Source organism: Aquarana catesbeiana, linkage group LG02, assembly GCF_042186555.1.
Source record: "Aquarana catesbeiana isolate 2022-GZ linkage group LG02, ASM4218655v1, whole genome shotgun sequence".
Lineage (NCBI taxonomy): Eukaryota > Metazoa > Chordata > Amphibia > Anura > Ranidae > Aquarana > Aquarana catesbeiana.
This window is the reverse complement of record NC_133325.1, coordinates 799,060,063-799,083,326: the sequence shown is the minus strand read 5'-3', so window position 1 is coordinate 799,083,326 and position 23,264 is coordinate 799,060,063. Positions and strand designations below refer to the sequence as shown.

Here is a 23,264-nt window from a genome sequence, read left to right as displayed (position 1 = left end):
TTGGCATGCGCTTCTAAAGTGTTCAGGTTGGGCTTGAAGAAAAGGTGGCAGCTCCACCCCCACTACATCCAGGAACCGCCCCCGCTGGTCAGACTGTCTGTGCCCCCGCTGAGGAGATTTCCCCCTCTTTATTTGTCCAGGTGTGTTTTGGGGGCAGAAAGTGATAAATTCAGATCCAGTCACTGGGGGGCGGGGAAATCCTTCGATGGGAACGCCTATTCTGGTGACAACTGTCTAAAAGGTGAGGCTTATCGTTTTGCTCAGGTTTCCCTCACTTCCTGTTGTGTCTCTGGGACAGGAAGTGGAGACAGATCTGGGGGGGTCACACACTATTTTATCCACATCTGATACATATACTTCCACACCAACAAATAACTGAACATAATATAGAGAGTGCAGCGCTGGACATGTGAAGTGAATAGTGAAATTTGATAAACCACTTATTAAAATGGTGAAGAAGGTTATTCAAAGTCAATATATCAAAATAGTGACACATATATATATCATAAAGTGTTTCTTAGAACGTGAACATATGAACTAAAATGAGTGAAGAAAAATTCCTGCATATAAAAACTTATGAAGGCACATAAAAAGTCCAAAACAGTGTATTTGATGCAATGTAGATTTCAGGGATACATCTTCAATGTTCAATGTTGCCCACCACTGAATAGATGAATAAAAGGCTTACCAGAAAGCCTGTGACCGCCCTTATTCAGGAGGGTCAAAACAGGCTTAGCAGATATGGAGAATACTCCAGGGAACACCGATGGACCGGTGCGTCAGGACTCCTTGCCAGATAACCAACCAGCCGACAACCGCTGTAGATGTTCTCCCAGATCCTGTCCTCTCATGGGGCAAACTTGAGATTTTACACGGATCCAGTGCAAAAAGATGTGGTTTATAATGCCAAGAGAGACAAAGAAAAAAGTGCTCCACTGGTGCAGATAACTTTTGGTTTCTTTTATTAGCAAATTGCGTTATATACCATTAAAAAACAAAGAAAATGAAATAAAATAGAGCAAGGTAAAAAAAATGTTACTACCGCCGTTTATTTTAAAATCGCGCATGCGCGGTGCGTGCAATGTTGTGACCCTACGGCCGTCAGCGGTACCCCTGATGACGTCAGTTGTGACGAAACGGCCGTAGGGTCACAACATCTGGGAGAACATCTACAACGGTTGTCGGCTGGTTGGTTATCTGGCAAGGAGTCCAGACGCACCGGTCCATCGGTGTTCCCTGGAGTATTCTCCATATCTGCTAAGCCTGTTTTGACCCCCCTGAATAAGGGCGGTCACAGGCTTTCTGGTAAGCCTTTTATTCATCTATTCAGTGGTGGGCAACATTGAACATTGAAGATGTATCCCAGAAATCTACATTGCATCAAATACACTGTTTTGGACTTTTTATGTGCCTTCATAAGTTTTTATATACAGGAAATTTTCTTCACTCATTTTAGTTCATATGTTCACGTTCTAAGAAACACTTTATGATATATATATGTGTCACTATTTTGATATATTGACTTTGAATAACCTTCTTCACCGTTTTAATAAGTGGTTTATCAAATTTCACTATTCACTTCACATGTCCGGTGCTGCACTCTCTATTATATTTTGTTTTTTGTGCCCTTTATATCGGGGTTATAGTGCACAGCAGCAGGAATTTTTTTCATTTTTTTTTCATTTTTTCCACAAATTTTTTATGCACCTAGCGCAATTTCTTTTTCTTTAACTTTTAAATAACTGAACATAAAGACAAGTAAAGAGAGCCAAAAAAAATTCATTTATTAGGATTCTGTGTGTGCTTGGCACAGAGTGCATTATTATACACAGTATTATGTTACACGGCGTTACGCGGCGTCCCACTCTAGAGCGCCGCCATTTAAATATCATTATCTACAACACATCCAAACAGAAAGTGATTATTTCGCACTGTCACACCATGGCAAAAAAAAAAAACAAAAAAACAACTTTGTATCAACGCAGCAGACCGAAAAGGCACCGAGTCCACCGGACTCATCCAGGACCGCGAGCGCCGCCGGTAAAGATCAGCAGGGGTAACACACGCCAAGGAAGGGGGGGGGGGGCTGCTGCTTTGATGGGCTAAAAAAAAGGCACAAAGAAAAGCAATACAAGCAGATAAAGCAGCTAGAATAATGACACGGTGGAGATGAGGAGCTGTGAGACGATGAGATGGGCGCTGCGTCCATTGCGGCACCACCGGCTTAGAGCGCCATCCGGGGGAAGGCCTTCTCTGCTGCACCAAAAAGCGGCTGGCGGGCCGTCTATGATTGCTGAATATGTAAACAGAATATCCATAAAATGTATCCAGCAGGGGTATAACTGTAAATTGTAACAAAGGAGCAGCGTGCTGGCGGGAGACAAGGCGTGTGAGGAACGTCCTCGTCAAAGGAGAACCTCCATCTTATCAGAGAGGCCATGACTGGGAAAGAGAAGGGACCTCGCTTTAGAGTCAACATTTGGTGAGACAAATATGAATCTGAAAATGATTAATGTTATTATTATACAGGATTTATATAGTGCCAACAGTTTGCGTAGTGCTTCATAAGTTGACTGGCTGTAACCACCAATCTCTGCTATCTCTCAGGATTCAGGAACTCTACTGTTGAAAACGCTGCAACCCAGGAGCCTGGAGTCCTCGGGTCTGTACACCCGCTGTGCCCATTATAAGGGGTTCCCACCATCCCTGTGCTGAGTTCCTGGGTCTTTACACTTGCTGTGGAAAATATGAGGGGTTCCTGATTGGGTTTTCAACTCTACACAACTGCTGTGCCCATTATGAGGGGTTCCCACCATCCCTGTGCTGAGTTCCCAGGTCTGTACACCCGCTGTGCCCATTATGAGGGGTTCCCACCATCCCTGTGCTGAGTTCCCGGGTCTGTACACCTGCTGTGCCCATTATGAGGGGTTCCCACCATCCCTGTGCCAAATTCCCGAGGCTGCACACCTGCTGTGCCCATTATGAGGAGTTTCCACCATCCCTGTGCTGAGTTCCCAGGTCTGTACACCTGCTGTGCCCAATATGTGTGGTTCCTACCATCCCTGTGCCGAGTTCCCAGGTCTGTAACCTACTGTGGACAATATGAGGGGTTCCCGACTGGGTTTTCAACTCTACACAACTGCCGTGCCCATTATGAGGGGTTCCCACCATCTCTGTGCTGAGTTCCAGGGTCTGTACACCTGCTGTGCCCATTATGAGGGGTTCCCACCATCCTTGTTCTGAGTTCCCGGGTCTGTACACCTGCTGTGCCCATTATGAGGAGTTCCTGACTGGATTTTCAACACTTCACAACTGCTGCGACCATTATGAGGTGTTCCCACCATCCCTGTGCTGAGATCCTGGGTCTACACAACTCTTGTATCCATTATGAAGAGTTCCCACCATCCCTGTGCTGATTTCCAAGGTTTGCACACCTATTGTGAAAATGATGGAGGTTCCCAACATCCCAGTGCTAGGTTCCTGGGTCTTTACACCTGCTGTGCCCAATATGAGGGGTTCCTGACTGGGTTTTCAACGCTACACAACTGCTGTGCCCATTTTGAGGGGTTCCCGCCATCCCTGCATTGAGTTCCAGGTCTGTACACCCGCTGTGCCCATTATGAGGGGTTCCCACCATCCCTGTGCTGGGTTCCCAGTACTATGGTCCTTCTGTGCCCATTATGAGGGGTTCCCACCATCCTTGGTGAACTTTATTTCATATCAAGGGGACTGTAAGGGAAGGAGCTCATACATATGAAGGTGGACAGGATCAGAGCTGAAATGGATCAGGTCTGGTTGCTAAAGTACCCAATGATGGGTTTGCGTCAGTCATGCCCACAGGAATCTCATTGCTCCACCCCCTTCCATTTTATATATATATATATATATATATATATATATATATATATATATATATATATATATATTGCCTTTAGTTGACACCCCAGCTTACAAAGACATGTCCCTAGAAAGATCAGAGTGTGTGCTGACTCCCTTTAGTAAGTGTATCCCAAGGCTACCTAAGGCCTCCCAGGGTTAGAACCCTGGCCAGGTTTTTGCTGTTGTCTGTATCCCATTAGTGAGATTTTTTCCCTGTTTCCTGTGTGGTCACCAGGACAGGAAGGGGAAATTACTCCAGTAAAGGCGCAGAGCAAAAAAAAAACCTGACAGAGGTTCTAATCTTTTTCTGCATTCAAGCTACTGTCAACTGTAAATCACACATTTAGCTTATTTAAATTATTGCTTTGAAAATATTGCATAGCTTCAAAGCTGAAATTTATTCTGCTTTTATTTTTATATTTTACTTTCCCAAGCCCCCCCCCCCCTCATCTAAATACATTTTTTAAATAAAACCTCATTTTAGGCCCAGTGATGTCATCACTGGGTCTCTGTGCGTCTCTATGCAATGCAGGCAGGTCATGGCTGGTGGGAGGGGCCTGTACGTAGCTTCCCGAGCCCATCCCAGTACTTCTGCCTCAGTACTCCTCTGAAGAGCTCTCAGCCCTGTGGGAGGAGTTATGCAAAAATGTCCTGATGGGCGGGTGTCAGTCTGGAGGAAGTGGGCGTTCCTAGGCAGGCTACATTTGCATAGGTAACACCCACATGTGATGCTGAGCCCTCCGTGATTGGAAGAACTGAAATCCAATAAAGGAAAAGGGGTTGGGACCAGTCAGGCGAAGGAGCAAGACTGAAGGGGGAGGGCGGGGGATTAGATTTAAAAATCACCAAATCCCGGACGATCCCCCAAGTCCCCTCCTGAGTTGGTGCAACTGTGCAAGACTGACGGGAGGGCGGAGTAATCATCACTCATTTACAATGTAACATTTTCATCGCCTTTTTTTACTTGTAATTGTTACTTTTGTTTGAATTTGTAATGGAAAATGTTACCTCGGTGCTAAAGATGTTTTTATGACATTTTTGTGGACATGTGACCCCGTGTGCTGCAAGCAGCTGCAGGGAAACTTGTAAAAAGGTTTTCCATACCCGATCCGCTTCACTTCCAATGAGCAGTTCAAAGGAGAAGCTCCCCCCGTAGCCCCCGCCCCCCCGATTTACCAATTATGATTCATCTCTTTTTCCTTTTATTCCCGACGGCGGTCAACCGTGTGAAGTCAACAAAGTTCAACCTCCTCCACCCGTCTGTCATCGAGACATAACTAAGCCTAACTAAGCGATACGTTGTTACCTTTTATATGCCGATCACATACATACTACCTTCAGGTTGTCCCCCCCCCCCTAAAAAAAAAAAAAAAAAAATGTGGCCGTCCCGGCGGGTTAGAGACCAGAATTTACCGCCAAACTTGGCTGTTTGGGTTCAAGGGGACGTCAATGAATGCCCCCCCGGCTGAGCTGCCTATTTTTATAAAAACAACTTAAGAGTCCAACATTTCCCAACAGACCTACAGAAAAAAAAAAAAGTTAAATGAAACGGGTGTGCTTTAAAAAGCATTGCATAGCTGTTCATCCATCGAAACTGCTCATTCTGTGCAACTGGAGTGAAATCGAATGTTCTCAGGCTATATTTCCCTGCAGATCGAATATTGATTTTTGAAAAAAAATGAAAATACCAAATTATGGTCACTAGATGGCGCTGACTACCATAGGGAAAGCGTCTTCTCCTCATCTCCATCCAGTGGCCATAATGTGGTATTGTCCCTATACACATTTTTTTTTTTATTGAAATACAATTGACCGGGAGAGACTATAGCCTGAAAACAATTGATTTTTTTCCCCCATTCACACTCACGAAACACGAGAGTGCCTCTAAGGCTCGGGTTACATTAGTGCGACCCCAAAGTCGCGCAATTTCGGACGTGACTTTCATGTGACTTTACACTCGCTGGTTCTCAAGATGCAAGGAAGTAGCATCAAAATAGTGCAGGAGCCTTTTCAAAATCGATGCGACTTTCAGTTGCATCGATTGGAACGGGAGAAATTGAAATCAACGGGCTGTGACTTGTGTCCAAAGTCGCATGATAAGTCGCACTAGTGTGAACGGAGCCTAACTATTCCCCTCTCTACAAAAAACAAATTTAAAAAAATTGCCCAAAATACAATTGAGCTACTTTAGCTGCAATATGGAGCATAAAACCCGATCAATTTTTCAAGACAATGGGTCTTCACAAGGTCTGTCTCCTACTATCGGGATAGAGCTACTATCGGGATGGCTCTATTATCGGGATGGCTCTACTATCAGGATGGCTCTACTATCGAGATAGCGCTACTATCCGGATAGCACTACTATCAGGATGGCTCTACTATCGGGATGGCTCTACTTTCAGGATGACTCCACTATCCGGATAGCTCCACTATCGGATTAACTCTAGTATCAGGATGGCTCCACTATCAGGATAGTTCCATCATCAAGATAACTCTACTATCGGGATAGTTCCATCATCGGGATAACTCTACTATCGGGATAGTTGCATCATCGGGATAACTCTATCGGGATGGCTCCACTATCAGGATGACTCTACTATCGAGATGGCTCTACTATCAGGATGACTCCACTATCGGGATGGCTCCACTATCAGGATGACTCCACTATCGGAATAGATCTACTATCTGGATGACTCTACTATCGGGATGGCTCCACTATCAGGACGACTCCACTATCGAAATAGATCTACTATCTGGATGACTCTACTATCTGGATAGCTCCACTATTGGGACAACTCTACTATCAGGATAGTTCAAAGTGAATGCCATAAGAGCTCCATCATATAGTTGGTTGTAGACCTTGCTGCACCCCCCCAAAGCTTCCTTCTGCACTTCTTTCTTTATTGCGGTGGTTTTGGTTTCAGAATACCGGCTGTTGGTGCTTTATTTATTACAGCTGTGTTCTCATACATAATAAAATGTTTAATGACGAAAAAGTCCAAAGCTTCTTGAAGAAGATCTCAAGGAAAAAAACAAAAACTAAAACAAAGTGGCAAGATAACATTGCTGCAAGCCGCATCTGTAATAATTGCATTGTATATCCACTATGGTAGAGACGTTGCTGGCCAGAGATGTGGCCTCCATGCCAACGGCAGCCTCTTAAAAAAAGGCACTGTGGTTTCTACAGTCCACCCATGAAGATCCAAAGGTCCTTCAAACCATGTGTACTGACATTTGTGAGGAAGACCCAGGAACACCTCCGTATTGTCTGCTGTCGCAGGTGTTTGTAGCCTGCTGGTTGCCCGAAGGGCTGCCAATCATGTGCATGGCATCCATGCCAGAGGACAGGTACTGCCTGTCTCCAAAGGCAACGTTGGATGGTGAGGAGCAGAGTAAAGTGCCTTGGGGAGCGGTCAGTTTCTCGGGGCTCGTGGCTAGCCGGGGAGAGGCTGGGAAGTTGTATCCGTAAAGGTTGTAAGGATTGTGGATTGAGAAGGCATTGTAGGAGCCTTGCTGCATGTGGCCACTCCCGAACATGTGCGAAGATGACGAGCCGGAGGAAGGGTTCCCCGCCTGCATCATGTACTGAAACTGAGAGGTGGGGTAAGTGCCCAGCTGTCCGCTGTAAGCATCCATCTTGCTGTTGCTCGGCAAAGAGGACGGAGTGGGCATGCCAGAGATTAGAGATGAAGTCCGCTGGGGCATGAAGGTCTCCGTCGGTTGGCTAACGGTGGAGTTGCCACCTTGGAGCCTGTTGTATCCACTCTCGCTCAGGCCTGGGTAGCTCTGGAGGGCGGCCATGTTGCTCCGAGCGCAGGCTGGGTATTCGGACAGATTGAGGTTGCAGAGCTGGTTCTCTCGGCAGCCGACGTTGAAAGAGTTGGGCGTCAGGTGGAAAGTCGGAGGAGAACAAGACGGGGAGAGCAGGTGAGACGATGCAGATGGAGATGGAGTGCCAGTGCTCGATGTGGTAGGAGATGTCCCGGTGCTGCCACCTAAAGACAGAGAAGAAGGTCATAAATTTACTTTGGGCATTTCTAGGTATATTAAATAACATATGAGCTATAATTTCAAGTGATATCACTGGTTGTAGAATATAAAACCATTTATTGGAGTAAGGGGGAACTACGAAGAGACTATTATGTTCATGGGCTCTTGATAAAACGTAGGTGTTTTTTTTTTTACCTTTATCGCAACCTTTTTCATAGAAGGTATTGTTGACTTTTAGTGGCTTTGTTTTGAAAATGTATACAGTATGTCTTATAAAATTCATGATCATTTTGTAACAAAAACTATTTGGTACCCATACTGCACTCAGCCCATAGGTGACCATTCTCTGGCACCTCCATTGGTAGCAGCTGCCTTCTGACTTTTGCTCATTCAAACTTATTTTTACATACAGTTAATTTGTACTTTAGGTTAAATGATTACAGCATGCTGTAAGTATTCAGTGATTATATTAAGACCCCGTCTACATTGATCACCACCGAGTCACCACCAGCTGTGCCTGGCATCATGTGTGCCCAGCTTCTGGCCAAGAGGTCATAAAGCTCTCCATACCGGCCTGGCAGGTGCGGCTACATGTGACCCTCAGAGGTTCTCCGCTATCACATCTATTAAACATATTCTGAACATCGAATTAATGACTCCACGGTCATCCGTCCAACTGACCAGAAAGTTCACTGGCTACTTTATTCCGCGAGATGAGTAAAAAACCAAAGAGAGAGAGGAAAGAAGACTAACAGCTGCTCTCCTGTACCGTGTTCCTGGTCTGGGTCTTATGCTGTGCAGTGGCCACTGGCCAGTATAAAATGTATAATATTATTTTCCATAATAAAATGCCTTTTTTCAACCACAAGCACTACACATAAGAGAAGGCATAGATGTAGGGCCAGGACAAGGGGGGAGGCAGAAAGGGGCGGCTGCCCTGGTCTCAACGTATTCTAGGGTTGGGGGGCGCTGTAAGTTCCTTCTACTATCACAGGAGTAGTGACCGCGGCATCACTACTTCTGTCAGCCCAGAGCTGGAAGCGGCTAGGAGAGGAGGAGAGAGCTGAGAGGAGGACAGAGCTGGGAAGAGGTGCAGGCTGTGCTCTCTCTCTCCCCCTCCTCCTCATAGGCTCCCACATAATTTGGCACCTTTGCTCTGGGCACTGGATGATCCTTGTCATACACAGATCTCGTAGAACACTTGGTAGACCTTCAGATACTCAGAAAAGTCATTCATGGAGGTCGCCGTGAGCCGGTAACAGCTGGGCAAACTTTTACTTAGCAGATGAACAATATAAATTGGGCCTTAGTGCTATTGTTATAATTAGGTCAGCAACATGGTCTCAAGGTATTCTAGGGTTGGGGGTGCCGTAAGTTCCTTCTACTATCACAGGAGTAGTGACCGTGGCATCACTACTTCTGTCAGCCCAGAGTTAGAAGCGGTACTAGGAGAGGAGGAGAGAGCTGGGCCCTCTCTCTCTCGCCCTCCTCCTCATAGGCTCCCACATAATTTGGCATCTTTGCTCTGGGCACTGGATGATCCTTGTCATACACGGGTCTCGTAGAACACTTGGTAGACCTTCAAATCCTCAGAAGAGTCATTCATGGAGGTCGTGGTGAGCCGTTAACAGCTGAGCAAATTTTTACTTAGCAGATGAACAATATAAATTGGGCCTTAGTGCTATTGTTATAATTAGGTCAGCAAAATGGTCTCAAGGTATTTAAGGGTTGGGGGCGCCGTAAGTTCCTTCTACTATCACAGGAGTAGTGACCGCGGCATCACTACTTCTGTCAGCCCAGAGTTGGAAGCGGTACTAGGAGAGGAGGGGAGAGCTGGGAGGAGGAGAGAGCTGGGAGGAGGTGCGGGCTGTGCTCTCTCTCTCTCTCGCCCTCCTCCTCATAGGCTCCCACATAATTTGGCACCTTTGCTCTGGGCACTGGATGGTCCTTGCCATACATGGGTCTCGTAGAACACTTGGTAGGCCTTCAGATACTCAGAAGAGTCATTCATGGAGGTCGTCGTGAGCTGGTAACAGCTGGGCAAACGTTTACTTAGAAGATGAACAATAAAAATTGGGCCTTAGTGCTATTGTTATAATTAGGTCAGCAACATGGTCTCAAGGCATTCTAGGGTTGGGGGCGCCGTAAATTCCTTCTACTATCACAGGGGTAGTGACCGCGGCATTACTACTTCTGTCAGCCCAGAGTTGGAAGCGGTACTAAGAGAGGAGGAGAGAGCTGGGAGGAGGAGAGAGCTGGGAGGAGGAGAGAGCTGGGAGGAGGTGCAGGCTGTGCTCTCTCGCCCTCCTCCTCATAGGCTCCCACAAAATTTGTCATCTTTGCTCTGGGCACTGGATGATCCTTGTCATACACGGGTCTCGTAGAACACTTGGTAGACCTTCAAATCCTCAGAAGAGTCATTCATGGAGGTCGTCGTGAGCGGTTGACAGCTGGGCAAACTTTTACTTAGCAGATGAAGAATAAAAATTGGGCCTTAGTGCTATTGTTATAATTAGGTCAGCAACATGGTCTCAAGGTATTCTAGGGTTGGGGGCGCCGTAAATTCCTTCTACTATCACAGGGGTAGTGACCGCAGCATTACTACTTCTGTCAGCCCAGAGTTGGAAGCTGTACTAGGAGAGGAGGAGAGAGCTGAGAGGAGGAGAGAGCTGGGAGGAGGTGCGGGCTGTGCTCTCTCTCTCTCGCCCTCCTCCTCATAGGCTCCCACATAATTTGGCATCTTTGCTCTGGGCACTGGATGATCCTTGTCATACACGGGTCTCGTAGAACACTTGGTAGGCCTTCAGATACTCAGAAGAGTCATTCATGGAGGTCATCGTGAGCCGGTAACAGCTGGGCAAACGTTTACTTAGCAGATGAACAATAAAAATTGGGCCTTAGTGCTATTGTTATAATTAGGTCAGCAACATTCGGAAGAGGGATTTATGATTCCTAGAATAGATGACAGGGGGGGGGGGGCTATTTCTGGAGAAACATCAGAACTTGTCCTTGTCAAAGGTTACCAAACGTTTCCCCTGACATGACCCAACCTGGGCAAAGCTCGAAACGCCTGTGTCTTGTGTAGGCATGTGCCACTCGATTCGTTACAAATCGAAATTCGATTCAAATTTTTTCGGATGTATGCGAATTTCTGGATCACAATAGTAAACGAATTTCAACGAATCCCGAAATAAATTATGAATTTTTCAAATTCAAAAATTATTTTGAATTTTAAATGGAAACATATCGCAATAAATACAGTAAGATATAAAAGTGAAACAAGATGATGATTCCTACTTGGCTGCTTTATAGAATAGAACAGAATAAAACTGAATAGAATAGAATAGATAAGAAAAAAAAAGAAAAGAATAGAATTGATAAAATAAAGGCTTCTTAATAGAATAGAATAAAAAATATTGGACTAGCGTAGACTAGAGTAGAGAATAGATCAGAATAGAATAGAATAAAATAGATGGGCACAGTTGATGTAAGAGGCACTCTGATGGGGCAATTTATGTAAGGGGGGTTTTGATGGGGAAAGTTGATGTAAGGGGGGCTCTGATGAGGACAGTTGATGTAAGGGGGGCTCTGATGCAGATAACTGATGTAAAGGGGACTCTGATGGGGACAGTTTAATTAAGAGGGTATTCTGATGGGTACAGTTGATATAAGGGGGCTCTGATGAGGACAGTTGATGTAAGGGGGACTCTGATGGGGACAGTTGATGTAAGGGGGGCTCTGATGGGGACAGTTGATGTAAGGGGGGCTCTGATGGGGACAGTTGATGTAAGGGGGGCTCTGATGGGGACAGTTGATGTAGGGGGGCTCTGATGGGGCAATTGGTGTAAGGGGAGCTCTGATGGGGCAATTGATGTAAGGGGGGCTCTGATGGGGCAATTGGTGTAAGGGGGGCTCTGATGGGGCAATTGGTGTAAGGGGGGCTCTGATGGGGCAATTAATGTAAGGGGGGCTCTAATGGGGCAATTGGTGTAAGGGGGGCTCTGATGGGGTAATTGATGTAAGAGGGGCTCTGATGGGGCAATTGGTGTAAGGGGGGCTCTGATGGGGCAATTGGTGTAAGGGGGGCTCTGATGGGGACAGTTGATGTAAGGGGGGCTCTGATGGGGCAATTGATGTAAGGGGGGCTCTGATGGGGCAATTGATGTAAGGGGGCTCTGATGGGGCAATTGATGTAAGGGGGGCTCTAATGGGGCAATTGATGTAAGAGGGGCTCTGATGGGGCAATTGGTGTAAGGGGGGCTCTGATGGGGCATTGGTGTAAGGGGGGCACTGATGAGGCAGCACTAATTGGCACTAATGAAGAGGCACAGATGAGGCTGCACTGATGAGCACTGATGCAACGGCACTAATGGGCACTGATGAGACAGCACCAAATGGCACTAATGAGGCTGCACTGATAGGGGCTGATAGGTGGCACTGATGAGGCTGCACTGATAGGCGGCATTGATGGGAACTAATTGGCACTAATGAAAAAGCACCAATGGGCACTGATGAGGCTGCAAGGATGGGGCTGATAGGCGGCACTGATGGGCACTGATGAGGCAGCACTAATTGGCAGTAATGAAGAGGCACTGATGAGGCTTAACTGATGGTGACTGATAGGTGGCACTGATGGGCACTGATGCGGCAGCACTAATTGGCACTGTTTAGAGGGCACCAATGAGGCTGCACTGATGGAGTGGCAGTAATGAGACGGCACTGATAAGAGGCACTGATGAGGCGGCACTGATGGGGACTGATAGGCTGCACTGATTGGCACTGTTGGGGCTGCATTGATGAGGACACTTATGATCAGTGCCCTGATTATCAGTGTAAATGTCCCCTGTCAAGCATTCCTTTCCTCACGCTGTGACAGCACGTGAGGAAAGGAATGACAATAACTGGCAAGTTTGTGATCAGCTGTGATTGGACACAGCTGATCACATGGTAAAGGGCCGCTGTGATTGGACACAGCGATCACAGAGCAAGCTGGATGCCCACCCCAGTGGGGGCACTGGGGGGCATGGTTCTGGGACGATGTCCATGGACGCCCTTCCAGAATTGGACGACCGAGCCTTAGCCTTCTTTCGGCTATAGCAAGGTCAAGAAGTGGTTAATTATGGAGGTAGTCGCACACCATTCCATGCAGTCAACAGATAAAAGCAGCCTCAGCTCGCTCCATCTAAGCCACACCCCCAATGTATTTCGCCCCTGCCCGGGGCTGACACTACCTGCCTGGAGTTTGCATGTTCTCCCTGTGCCTGCGTGGGTTTCCTCCGGGTACTCCGGTTTCCTCCCACACTCCAAAGACATGCTGGTAGGTTAATTGGCTTCTGTCTAAATTGTCCCTAGTATGTATGAATGTGAGTTAGGGACCTTAGATTGTAAGCTCCTTGAGGGTAGGGACTGATGTGAATGTACAATGTATATGTAAAGCACTGCGTAAATTGACGGCGGAATATAAGTACCTGAAATAAAAAAATAAAAAAAAAAAAAAAAAATCACGATTAAGCCCCGGGGAGGGTCGAAATGTGTTGGGGGCGTGGCTTAGATGGGGCGAGCTGAGGCCGCTTTAATCTGTGGACTGCATGCCCGGTAATGGTGTGCGGCTACCGGAATATCTTCTCATCTGTGGAGTGTGCCTTGAGTCAGGATGGACCCATGCCCAGCCTGCACCCTCACAGCGGCTTCCACCTCACAGGATTATGGTTGCCTGAGTGGGGCCCCTTAGCAATATTCAGTGCCTCTTGGGAATGTTTCTCTTTGCCATCAGGAATATGCCTGAACTCATTCCTACTGTGTATAAACCTCTCACACCCCCTACCAGGATTCCACATATTAGATGTAGTTTATGATATTCACCTCTATCCCATGAATTTGGTAAATATCGCTTTAGCCGTAATGCAAAACACAGCCGGCAAAGTATTTTCTACCTCCTGACTCTGCTTTTAATATTTTCACCACGGCGAATAGAGGAAGAAATAAAGTGAGTTATTACAAAACGAAATCTCAGCTTGGTCAACCCCATTTTTTTGCAATGCGATTAATCTGATGCACTCCGCAGCCGGTCTCCTGCCAGGAATGATCTTACAGCTCTGGATGTATAAAGGGAAAAAAAAAATGCCATTCTCATCACCTCTCCAGCTTATTCCTATGAGCATTTTTTTCATCTTTAACTGAAACCACCAGCCCAGAAAGGGCTCAGCTGCGGAGCAGATGAAGAGGGGGGGTGGGGGGGAGCCTTCTCCAGACAAGTGTAATAGTCCTGTATGTGGCTGGGACCCACCTTGCTGCTTCTGCATGGTCGTAAAATCTTCAAAGGTAAGAGTGCGGACGGGTGGCCTCCAGAATGCGTACGTCTCCATGATGGCCTCCAGGCCCGTGCTGCAAACGAGAAGAAGATTAGGTAAATAAGAGACAGGATTCATTCATACAACACTCTATAAAAATACAGAGCAGATCAGCTTCTGACAGGCTGTTCAAGAGGCCCTCTGACTCCACTACGTAGACTTCCCAAGAGTTCAGGGATGACTGGCAGGGCCTTCTCCTCTAACTAGAACCTTGGAAGACTCAAGATCCAAAATCACTAGATGTTATGGGACCCTATATTCAAGGGGCAGTCTAAACTTTCAGATTCAGAATTCCATGGTGCTATCTTCGTGTCCAAATGCCAACCTACCTAGACCATTACATGGGGATCTCATTGAACTTGGTGGTTTCCCAAATTATTTCACAATAAAAAGGCAGCTTCTGAGCCACTTAGTAGACTTGCCAAGAGCTTGAGGATTACCGGCAGGACAGTCTCCTCCAACCAAAACCTTCGAAGACTCTAGATCCCAAATCATTAGAAGATATTATGGGGCCCTGTACTCATGGGGCAGCTCAATCTTTCAGATTTAGAACTCCATGGCGCCATTGTTGAATCCAAATGCCAATCTGCCTTGACCATTACATGAAAGTCTCATTCAACGTGATGGCATTCCAAGTTAATTCATATCAAAATGGTGATTCAGCCTGTGAGCACCCACATTTAACGGTCACTATTTGGATAGAGCACCAAGAAATACAAGCGTTGGCACTAGATCTAATTTTATGAATGTTGTATTTAAAAAAAAAAAAGTAGAATGGAGGAAATCTTGTTGACCAGGCTGTAAGGCAGCTTCTGAGCTACTAGGTAGACTTCCAAGAGTTTGAGGATGACTGGCATGGCCACCTCCTCCAACCAGAATCTTGGAAGACTCTAGATACAATATTGCTCGAAGATATCATGAGGCTTGGTATTTGAGGGGTAGCCCAATCTTTCAGATTCAGAATTCCATGGTGATCTCTCTAGGCCCTAATGACAATCTGCCTAGACCTTGGATGAGGGGCTGGTTTAATATGGTGGATTTCCAAGTTATTTGACATCGTGGTGAGCACCCACATTTAGGTGTGTCAGTTTTGGGGTAAAGTGCCAAGAATTATGGGCAGCAGCACTGGATTCAAAATTAGCAATGCTGTATTTAAGAAAGAAGAATGGCATAAATCCAGTTGACCAGACAGCTTCTCAAAGTCAACGCCAGAGGTTGGTGGACCTTTTGTAAGGCAATGTCTATGGTTATTTGTATTAGGAGTACCAGAAAAACACATCAATACAAATGATTGCATAATATCAGCCCTAAAGAAATGCATTGGCTTTTATGCATACACATAATGCCCCATTTTTGGATATAGTCAGCTTTTGATACCCAAATCCGTCACAAAACATGTTGAGGCAGTACAGCCACAATGATAGAACAGCTGAAGTTCCTGTAGGCTTGGCCCACCTTCCAACCTTATCCATTGGTATTTTAATGTGATGGGCAGCATCAACCGCCGACAGGCAGGATCGGAAAGTGGAAATAGGTGGAGCCAGGCTCAACCTTTATATGAGAATTTTATATTTACATAGAACCTCAGTTGTCTCCACTGCGGACTTCCATGTTTAAAGTTTCATTTTACAACACTGAGGCTGATAATGTGATTATGGGAAGTCAGGCTGTCCACCTGCTTAGCACCCATTTTAAAAGGTGTCATCAAGTGCATTGGTAAGGCCAACAGAGCTAATGGTGGGACATTAGCTCTGTGTTCTCTGTACAGCACTGCAGTATATGTCAGAGCTATATAAATGTATAATAATAATATTGTGTGACTATGGGGGACATTAGAGTGTAAGCTCCTCTGGTACAGAGACTGATGTGACTGGCTCAGTGTTCTCTGTACAGCACTGCATTATACGTCAGAGCTATATAAATGTATAATAATAGTGTGTGACCGTGGGGGGGACATTAGAGTGTAAATTTGTGTTTATTAAAAATCTTACAAACATAATAAAAAGCATATTTACATATCTACAAAATAAATAAAAATATATATATATATAAACAAAAATAGCTTACATCAGCAAAGCAAAAACATAAAGAAAACTAAATATACTAACCTAAACAAAGCCATAACCTCCACCTAGACACACCCACAGGCTAAGAAACCAATACACATGTAACCCATGCATGCGGCCTTTTTCAAAAAATACAATCTTAAATAAAAATCATGGGGATGTGAAAGGACAGAAAGAAAGCCGCACACCCAGAGACTGACAAAAAGCAGCTACGGAGACCTGACATTCCTCCACGCCTTTGTCCAGGCCCCCCGGCCACCACCTGTCCTTCTCAAGACCCCGAATCTTCACCCATTCTCACCCAGAATGTCATGCACCACCACCTTGACAAGAAGGACTTTTTTCCGAATGGAGACCTGATACCATGCATTCCATGTGAAGAAACGGACTACTAAGCTAACTAGAAAAAGTGTCTCAAAATCCCGATGTGCCTCAAAGGCCCCGTACGACCACTCCGCATAACTCAAGCATGAAAGGAAAGGGATACCCAGAGCCCCACCCACCCTTGTAGACTTCTATTTTGAAGGGGTATTGAAGCAAGATGTGGTCCATTGTCTCCTCCACCCCACCACACTACACTCTTGGACAACCACGGTTCTCCGCAGAGCGATGCTTCAGGTTGTCCTTTACATAGATTCTGCCATGAAACGAGCACCAGGCCAAATCCTGAAACTTTAAAGGGATTCTCTCTAGATTGAGCAAACGCAGACCCTCCCTCATAACAGGGCCTGGGCAATCCGTCAAGGCCAGTGGCTCACTGAAGGCAGATTCAACAACCCTCCTCTCCAGGTCCTTCCTAGGAAGAGACTTAATTTCCTCTGCCGTCACTCGCCACTGCCAAAGCATTTTCAGGCACGGGGCAACATAAGCCGGGAGCTCACCAATGTCCGACCCTCAGGCTTTTCACTGGCCCACCATTCTCCCAGCTTCACAGAAAAGGCCTAAACCAGGACTGAAAAATGCCAACCCACCCTGGCGGTTCCTCTGCCATCATGCTAGCAAAATTATGTTTCAAAAACATCAGAGAAAAAAAAAACACAGGGTTCACCATACCTAGGCCAGTTCGTTCCCCCATAACAGTTGGGAGAAACAGCTGTAGATTCTCGCATAGAGAGACACTAACAAAACACAAAGCTGACATACTGGGATCAGGTAAGTTTGAATCAGGTCAATCCTTTCCCTGTAAGAGAGTTTCCAATCCTTCCAGGTGGCAACCTTGGCATCAGCATCTTGTAGCCTGCTTTCCCAATTTGCGAGGCCATAATCGCCAGGACCAAATTTGATGCCTAAAACTTTAATTTCCTGTCGGGGCTCTGGGAAGACGCCCGGAAGCTCCAAGCCGTCGCCTCCCTTACCCATCCAAAAAACGTCACTTTCATCCTGATTGATCTTTGAGCCAGATGCCTCAGCATACTGCTCCATCGCTGAGACCACCTCCTCCGCCTCCTCTGTTCCAGAGATGAAAAAAGACACGTCATCAGCATAGGCCACGACCCTCAGAGGAGGCTCACCAGGAATGCCCAAAGTCACTCCGCACAAAGATCCGCTCTCTAACCTCCGGATGAAGGGATCTATTGTGAACGTGTATAGCAGAGGACTCAAAGGACACCCCTGACGTACACCTGAGCCAACCTCAAAGGGCTGTCCGATCCAACCATTCACAAGCATGAAGCTTTCAGCCCCTCTGTACAAGGTCTTCAGCCAACCGATAAAGCCCCCCTCCAGGCCATACTTGCTAAGAAGCAGCCATAGGTACTCATGATTGACCCGATCAAAAGCTTTAGCCTGATCCAATGCCAGCAAGTACTTTCTCCAGCCTGCAGCCCTGCACCGTTCCAAGGCCTCCCGGACAGCTAACACCACTGAAAAAGTGATTCTACCCTGAACCAAACAGAGCTGGTGGCTGGAAAGTAGAACGCCTGCTACAGACGATAACTGCCAGAAAATAATTTTTGCCAGTATCTTCCTATCAACATTGAGAAAGCTAATGGGCCACCAATTCTCAATTCTCGAAGAATCCTTAGCCTTTGACAGAAGAATCACTGCAGATTGTCGCATGGAGGAAGAGAGCGAATCCTCTCTCAGACGGCCATTAAAAACCTCCACCAAATATGGGTCCAGAGTAGCCTTACAGTGCTTATAAAACTCGGCTGTCAATCCATCTGGCCCAGGCGACTTCTTAATGGCAAGCTTATTATTTATTTATTTATTTATTTCAGGTACTTATATAGCGCCGTCAATTTACGCAGCGCTTTACATATACATTATACATTCACATCAGTCCCTACACCCTCAAGGAGCTTACAATCTAAGGTCCCTAACTCACATTCATACATACTAGGGACAATTTAGACAGGATCCAATTAACCTACCAGCATGTCTTTGGAGTGTGGGAGGAAACCGGAGTACCCGGAGGAAACCCACGCAGGCACAGGGAGAACATGCAAACTCCAGGCAGGTAGTGTTGTGGTCGGGATTCGAACCAGCAACCCTTCTTACTGCTAGGCGAGAGTGCTACCACTACACCACTGTGCCGCCCATAAGCTTATCAATAGCCTTATCCACTTCATCTGCAGTGATGTCCTCTGTCAAACCCGCAAGAGAACTGCCATTTCCCAGTCCTAGAATATAATCCATAAAAACTGGATATGCCTGCCCAATTAAGGTCCCTCCTGCCCAGGAGGTCAGCATAATATGACCTGGCAGTTTCAAGGATCCCCGACTTGGACTTCGTCAAGGAACCTGTACTGTCAACCAGGCCTACAACTGACATAACTGCTCTACCTTGTTTGCAATTCTGGTAACAGTCGGGCGAGTGATATTTCCTATAATCCCTTTCCAGAACCAAAGAGGCATGCCTGTCATATTGACCTCCCTGAGCAAGAGTTTAACCTCAGAGATCATCCCCGGATCCCCATTATTCGATACAAGCCTATCAAGCTTCCTCCGCAGATGCTGATAGGTGACATACTTATCAAGCTGTTTATTTCTTTCCATGGCCTTGGAAAACCCAACAATCCTTCGTTTTGTATGCTCCCACCACTCTAAACTACTGCTGCAAAAGTCCATGACTGAAACCTGTGCCTGAAAAAAAATCTTGTTGTGTCCCCTAAAAAAATATTTTTTTAGGGGACACACTGTTTCACCAAACCTCCTCAACCAGACCCTTAAATCCTCAGGGGGTATAGACTCATTTCTAGTCAGGATAGTTACATTCTTTATCAAGGGCTGCCGTGAGATTACCTTAGGGACAAGCCCCTTCCGGCTGGCCCCCATACACATGCTCAAACTGCTCCCAAAACAGATCCAGTGATTCTGGACGCACAAATGACAAATCATATCAAAAGGAACCAGCCGGATTGATAAGAGCATAAATATCCTCTGCCTTGAATCCCATGGCTAGTTTCCTATCCACAACCACCCTTCTGATCGGTGGAATACCTCCTCCTTCCCATCTGAGCTGTACTACATTCCTGCGTTTAATGGAAGAAGCACCTTTAGGTGAAAGTCCCACAACTGGCTCACTTCCACCAGCAGCATGATTTTGTCCCAACGCAGCCTTAGCATATTTCATAACTGGGACAGATGACACATTTACTGACTGCATAGGAATATTAACTGGCTGCATAGGAACCTCTGAAATCAGGCTTGGCAATTCACCCACCACTCGATCCTCCTTCCTCCCTTCCAACACAGCAGTCCCACTCAACATAGTCCCAGAAATACCACAATTACCAGAAGTCCTGTTATTAGGTACACCAGCTGTTTTAGCATCCATGCGACATTCCTGCTCTGCGATTTTAGCGTCCATGTGGGACTCCTGCTCCTTCTTCTCGCAGAGAACAAGAACTTCTTTGTCAGGATTGACACCATCTCCTCCTGCATTCCTTGCCTACTGCAAGGCTCTATTGACAGATGCAGTCTCTTTGTCTGTAGCAGCATTCACAGGAATGGCATCCATACATGGAGAGATATTCTCAACAAGCATTGATTCACCAGCATTTTCCTGAACTAAAACAGCCTGTCCTCCATTTGCAGACACTGTAGCACTGCCGCCATCTTGATTGGACTTGAATAAAACTTTTTCCACAACTTTCTCCCTTACAGGCTGAGGGATGACATCCTCCTTCTCATCTGATGAGTCGGTGTCACTCAAGGGAGATTCCATTTCCATAATGGCCTACAGCAATCTGCCATTTTCCTAAACCTCCTCCTGACATAACCCAGGCTGCTGGGGAGGGGGGCAGATACTGACTCAGACACGACAGATCCTGAGACAGGGGTAGTACTGGGCCCACCATGTGAAGCCACTTCCTTACCCCCATCCATACTGTTGCCGTTGCTCTGGCATCCACCCTCTGGCTGGTACTTGCACAGGCACTCTCCTTCATCTGTTGGAATCTCTCCTCATTCTCATATTTTTCTCTAAACGCACCGCTGCTTTCCTTCAGAGAAGCGATCAGCTTCTCCTGCTTCTTCGGTGCCTCCTCCAGAGACTTTAGCTTGGAGTCTTCCCTCCTACTGCTCCCAGACTTACTGTGCAGAGATTTCATTTTCCTGAAATCCGCTTTTAGGACAGCAAGTTTCTGTTCCTCCTTGGTAATATGGCGAAGTCTATTCACCACTTTATCCTGGATTTCTGCTAAGGACTCCCCTTGCATGGGGACAGTCTCAGGATCCATTGCAGCTTGAGCACATGGTGTAGGCCTCAGTGCCTCTGGGGAGCCTCCACCTTCATCTTCCCCAACATGATTCATGCTTTCCTGGGAAAAGCCAGCAGGACAGGCCCCAGGATTGCTACTTCTCTCAGCTGAGATCCCAGCAGAGTGAGCCAACAGCATCTTGCAAAACAGCACCACCTGGTGGAGAAGCTCCTCTGGTACAGAGACGGATGTGACTGGCTCGGTGTTCTCTGTACAGCACTGCGGTATATGTCAGAGCTATATAAATGTATACTAATAATAGTGTGTGACTATGGGGGACATTAAAGTGTAAGCTCCTCTAATGCTGATGTATCTGCCTCAGTGTTTTCTGTACCACACTGCAGTATATGTCAGAGCTATATAAATGTATAATAATAATAGTGTGTGAAGGTGGAGGGGGGGCATTAGAGTGTAAGCTCCTCTGGTACAGAGACTGATGTGGCTCTCTGTACAGCACTGTGGAATATGTCAAAGCTATAGAATTATACAAATTCTAAAAATCTAGACACTTTTAGCATTTTAGCATTTTTAACAATGGAAATTACTATCAGCATGTTCTAGTTTCCTATAAGGAGGTTTAGGAAGGTTCTGGATGCTCAGTAGACTTTGTATTTTGGGCTTGATGACTCAGTAAACCCTCTGACAGGTCTGGTTGTCTCCCGCCGCTTGTTCGCTTTAGGAACTGGTAATTCTATCTGACATGTGCCTTTCTTTCTTGCCTCCAGACATCATGCAAGGACCGACCTTACATACTTGGGCTGGTGTTGAACACAAATGAAAACCGAATCACGGCAATTTGAGGCTCTGCTCCATGAATCTCTCTACATTTGGATCTGTTTATACAAAGTTTTGTACTTTTAATAGGTATGAAAATTTTGATGTATCTTTTCATCTTTCTTTCCCCTCGTCTTAGGGCTCCACATTTTTAATATTGGGCCATAAATCAAACTGCTACAGTGGATGGAAAATGGAACAACATGTCTTGCATATCTGCATAATGGGATCCACATGGCCTCTCCTCTGACCGCCATGTCACCACTATAAAGACGGGTAAAGTTAGAAGCATCGCGGGGGAAGGTGAGGGATACCATACCATGGCCAAGCTACTGCCCTTTCTGATAAACGTAATTAGGCCATTTGCTAATTCAAGAGGTAGATCTGATGTTGGACTCCGAAGGTTTACTCTTTGAAGGTTCTAATGAGGAAATTGCAGAGACTTTAATACATTTTGTGCCTCAGCCACTAATCATCACTCGTATAACGATGGGTCATACAAGTTATGATCCAACCGGTTATTGAACAAACTGGAAAAAAATACAGGCAATACATTTTGGGGGTTACGACATACCCTTTCTTTAGGACTCAAAGGTTTCCTTGAACAGCTGCTGTAGAAACTTTAACAGGATGCATCAATATGTCCCAACAATTGAGATCTCCATGAGAGCAGCAGTCCAGTGTGCAGAATATACACGTGTTCAAAACAGCTCTATGCACACTTAAGCCCTGAAGAAGGGGGATACTGTAAACTTTGAAATGCGTTGGTTGTATTTTTTTCTAGTGATATCATTTAATGATTGGATCATCATGACTATCCAGTCACATAACTCAACGCTTAAGGTGCTCTTCCCCACTCTGTACTGATGACACTTTGCTGAAGGTTCACCAGATTGGTCTCTCAAGGAAGCATAAATGACCTTGGAATGTCCTACTCCCAAGACTGAACTTTGGTTACTCTCCCAAAGACCAGGTGAAGGACATCAGTAGAGGCTCGTCTTCTGCCCTGCACACTGCACAAGTCCAAAGAAGAAGGAAGCAAACAAGATTCAAATGCTCACAATCTTTTTGATCGGGAGAAAGCCAACAGAGAGTCCTCTCCTGGGACCTCCTCTGACATGACTCATCCATCAACTTGGGCTTAACCGTGAAGGTCTATGGGGACACTGTGTTTGCTCTGTCCAGATCAATTAAGATTGTCAACGTTTGAATCTTACTGAACGCAGCAGCCGGCTTCCTTCTTATCTGGTTTCTCGAGGAGTTGGGAAAAAAGCTGCTCTCTTGCAGAACATCTATCTGAATTCCTAAACTTAGAATCTATCAACAGATACAATTTATAACAGGGGCATAACCATAGGCGTTGCAATTGTGACCCGGCCCCATGCTCCAGGGGGGGCCCATGCAGCTGTACACCTGGACAGGAGGGGCGGCAGGGGTGGCATATAGAGGAACTGATGCCCCTGCATTTTCCTCCTGCATTTGTTGAAAGCCTCCTCCTCCTA

The 23,264-nt window shown here is 46.1% G+C and overlaps 1 protein-coding gene across 1 annotated transcript in view; it reads right to left on the bottom strand.

The window, feature by feature from the left end:
- Positions 1-1,759: 1,759 nt before the first annotated feature.
- Positions 1,760-23,264, bottom strand: part of TBX15 (T-box transcription factor 15) — a 109,155-nt gene continuing 87,650 nt past the window's right edge. Inside the window, exons 7-8 of the mRNA XM_073617524.1 lie at positions 14,156-14,253; positions 1,760-7,874 (exon numbers count right to left, since the gene is read on the bottom strand). Of these exons, the coding sequence (XP_073473625.1) occupies positions 7,093-7,874; positions 14,156-14,253 (880 nt within the window). The 3' untranslated portion in view covers positions 1,760-7,092. The remainder of the gene's footprint in view (positions 7,875-14,155; positions 14,254-23,264) is intronic.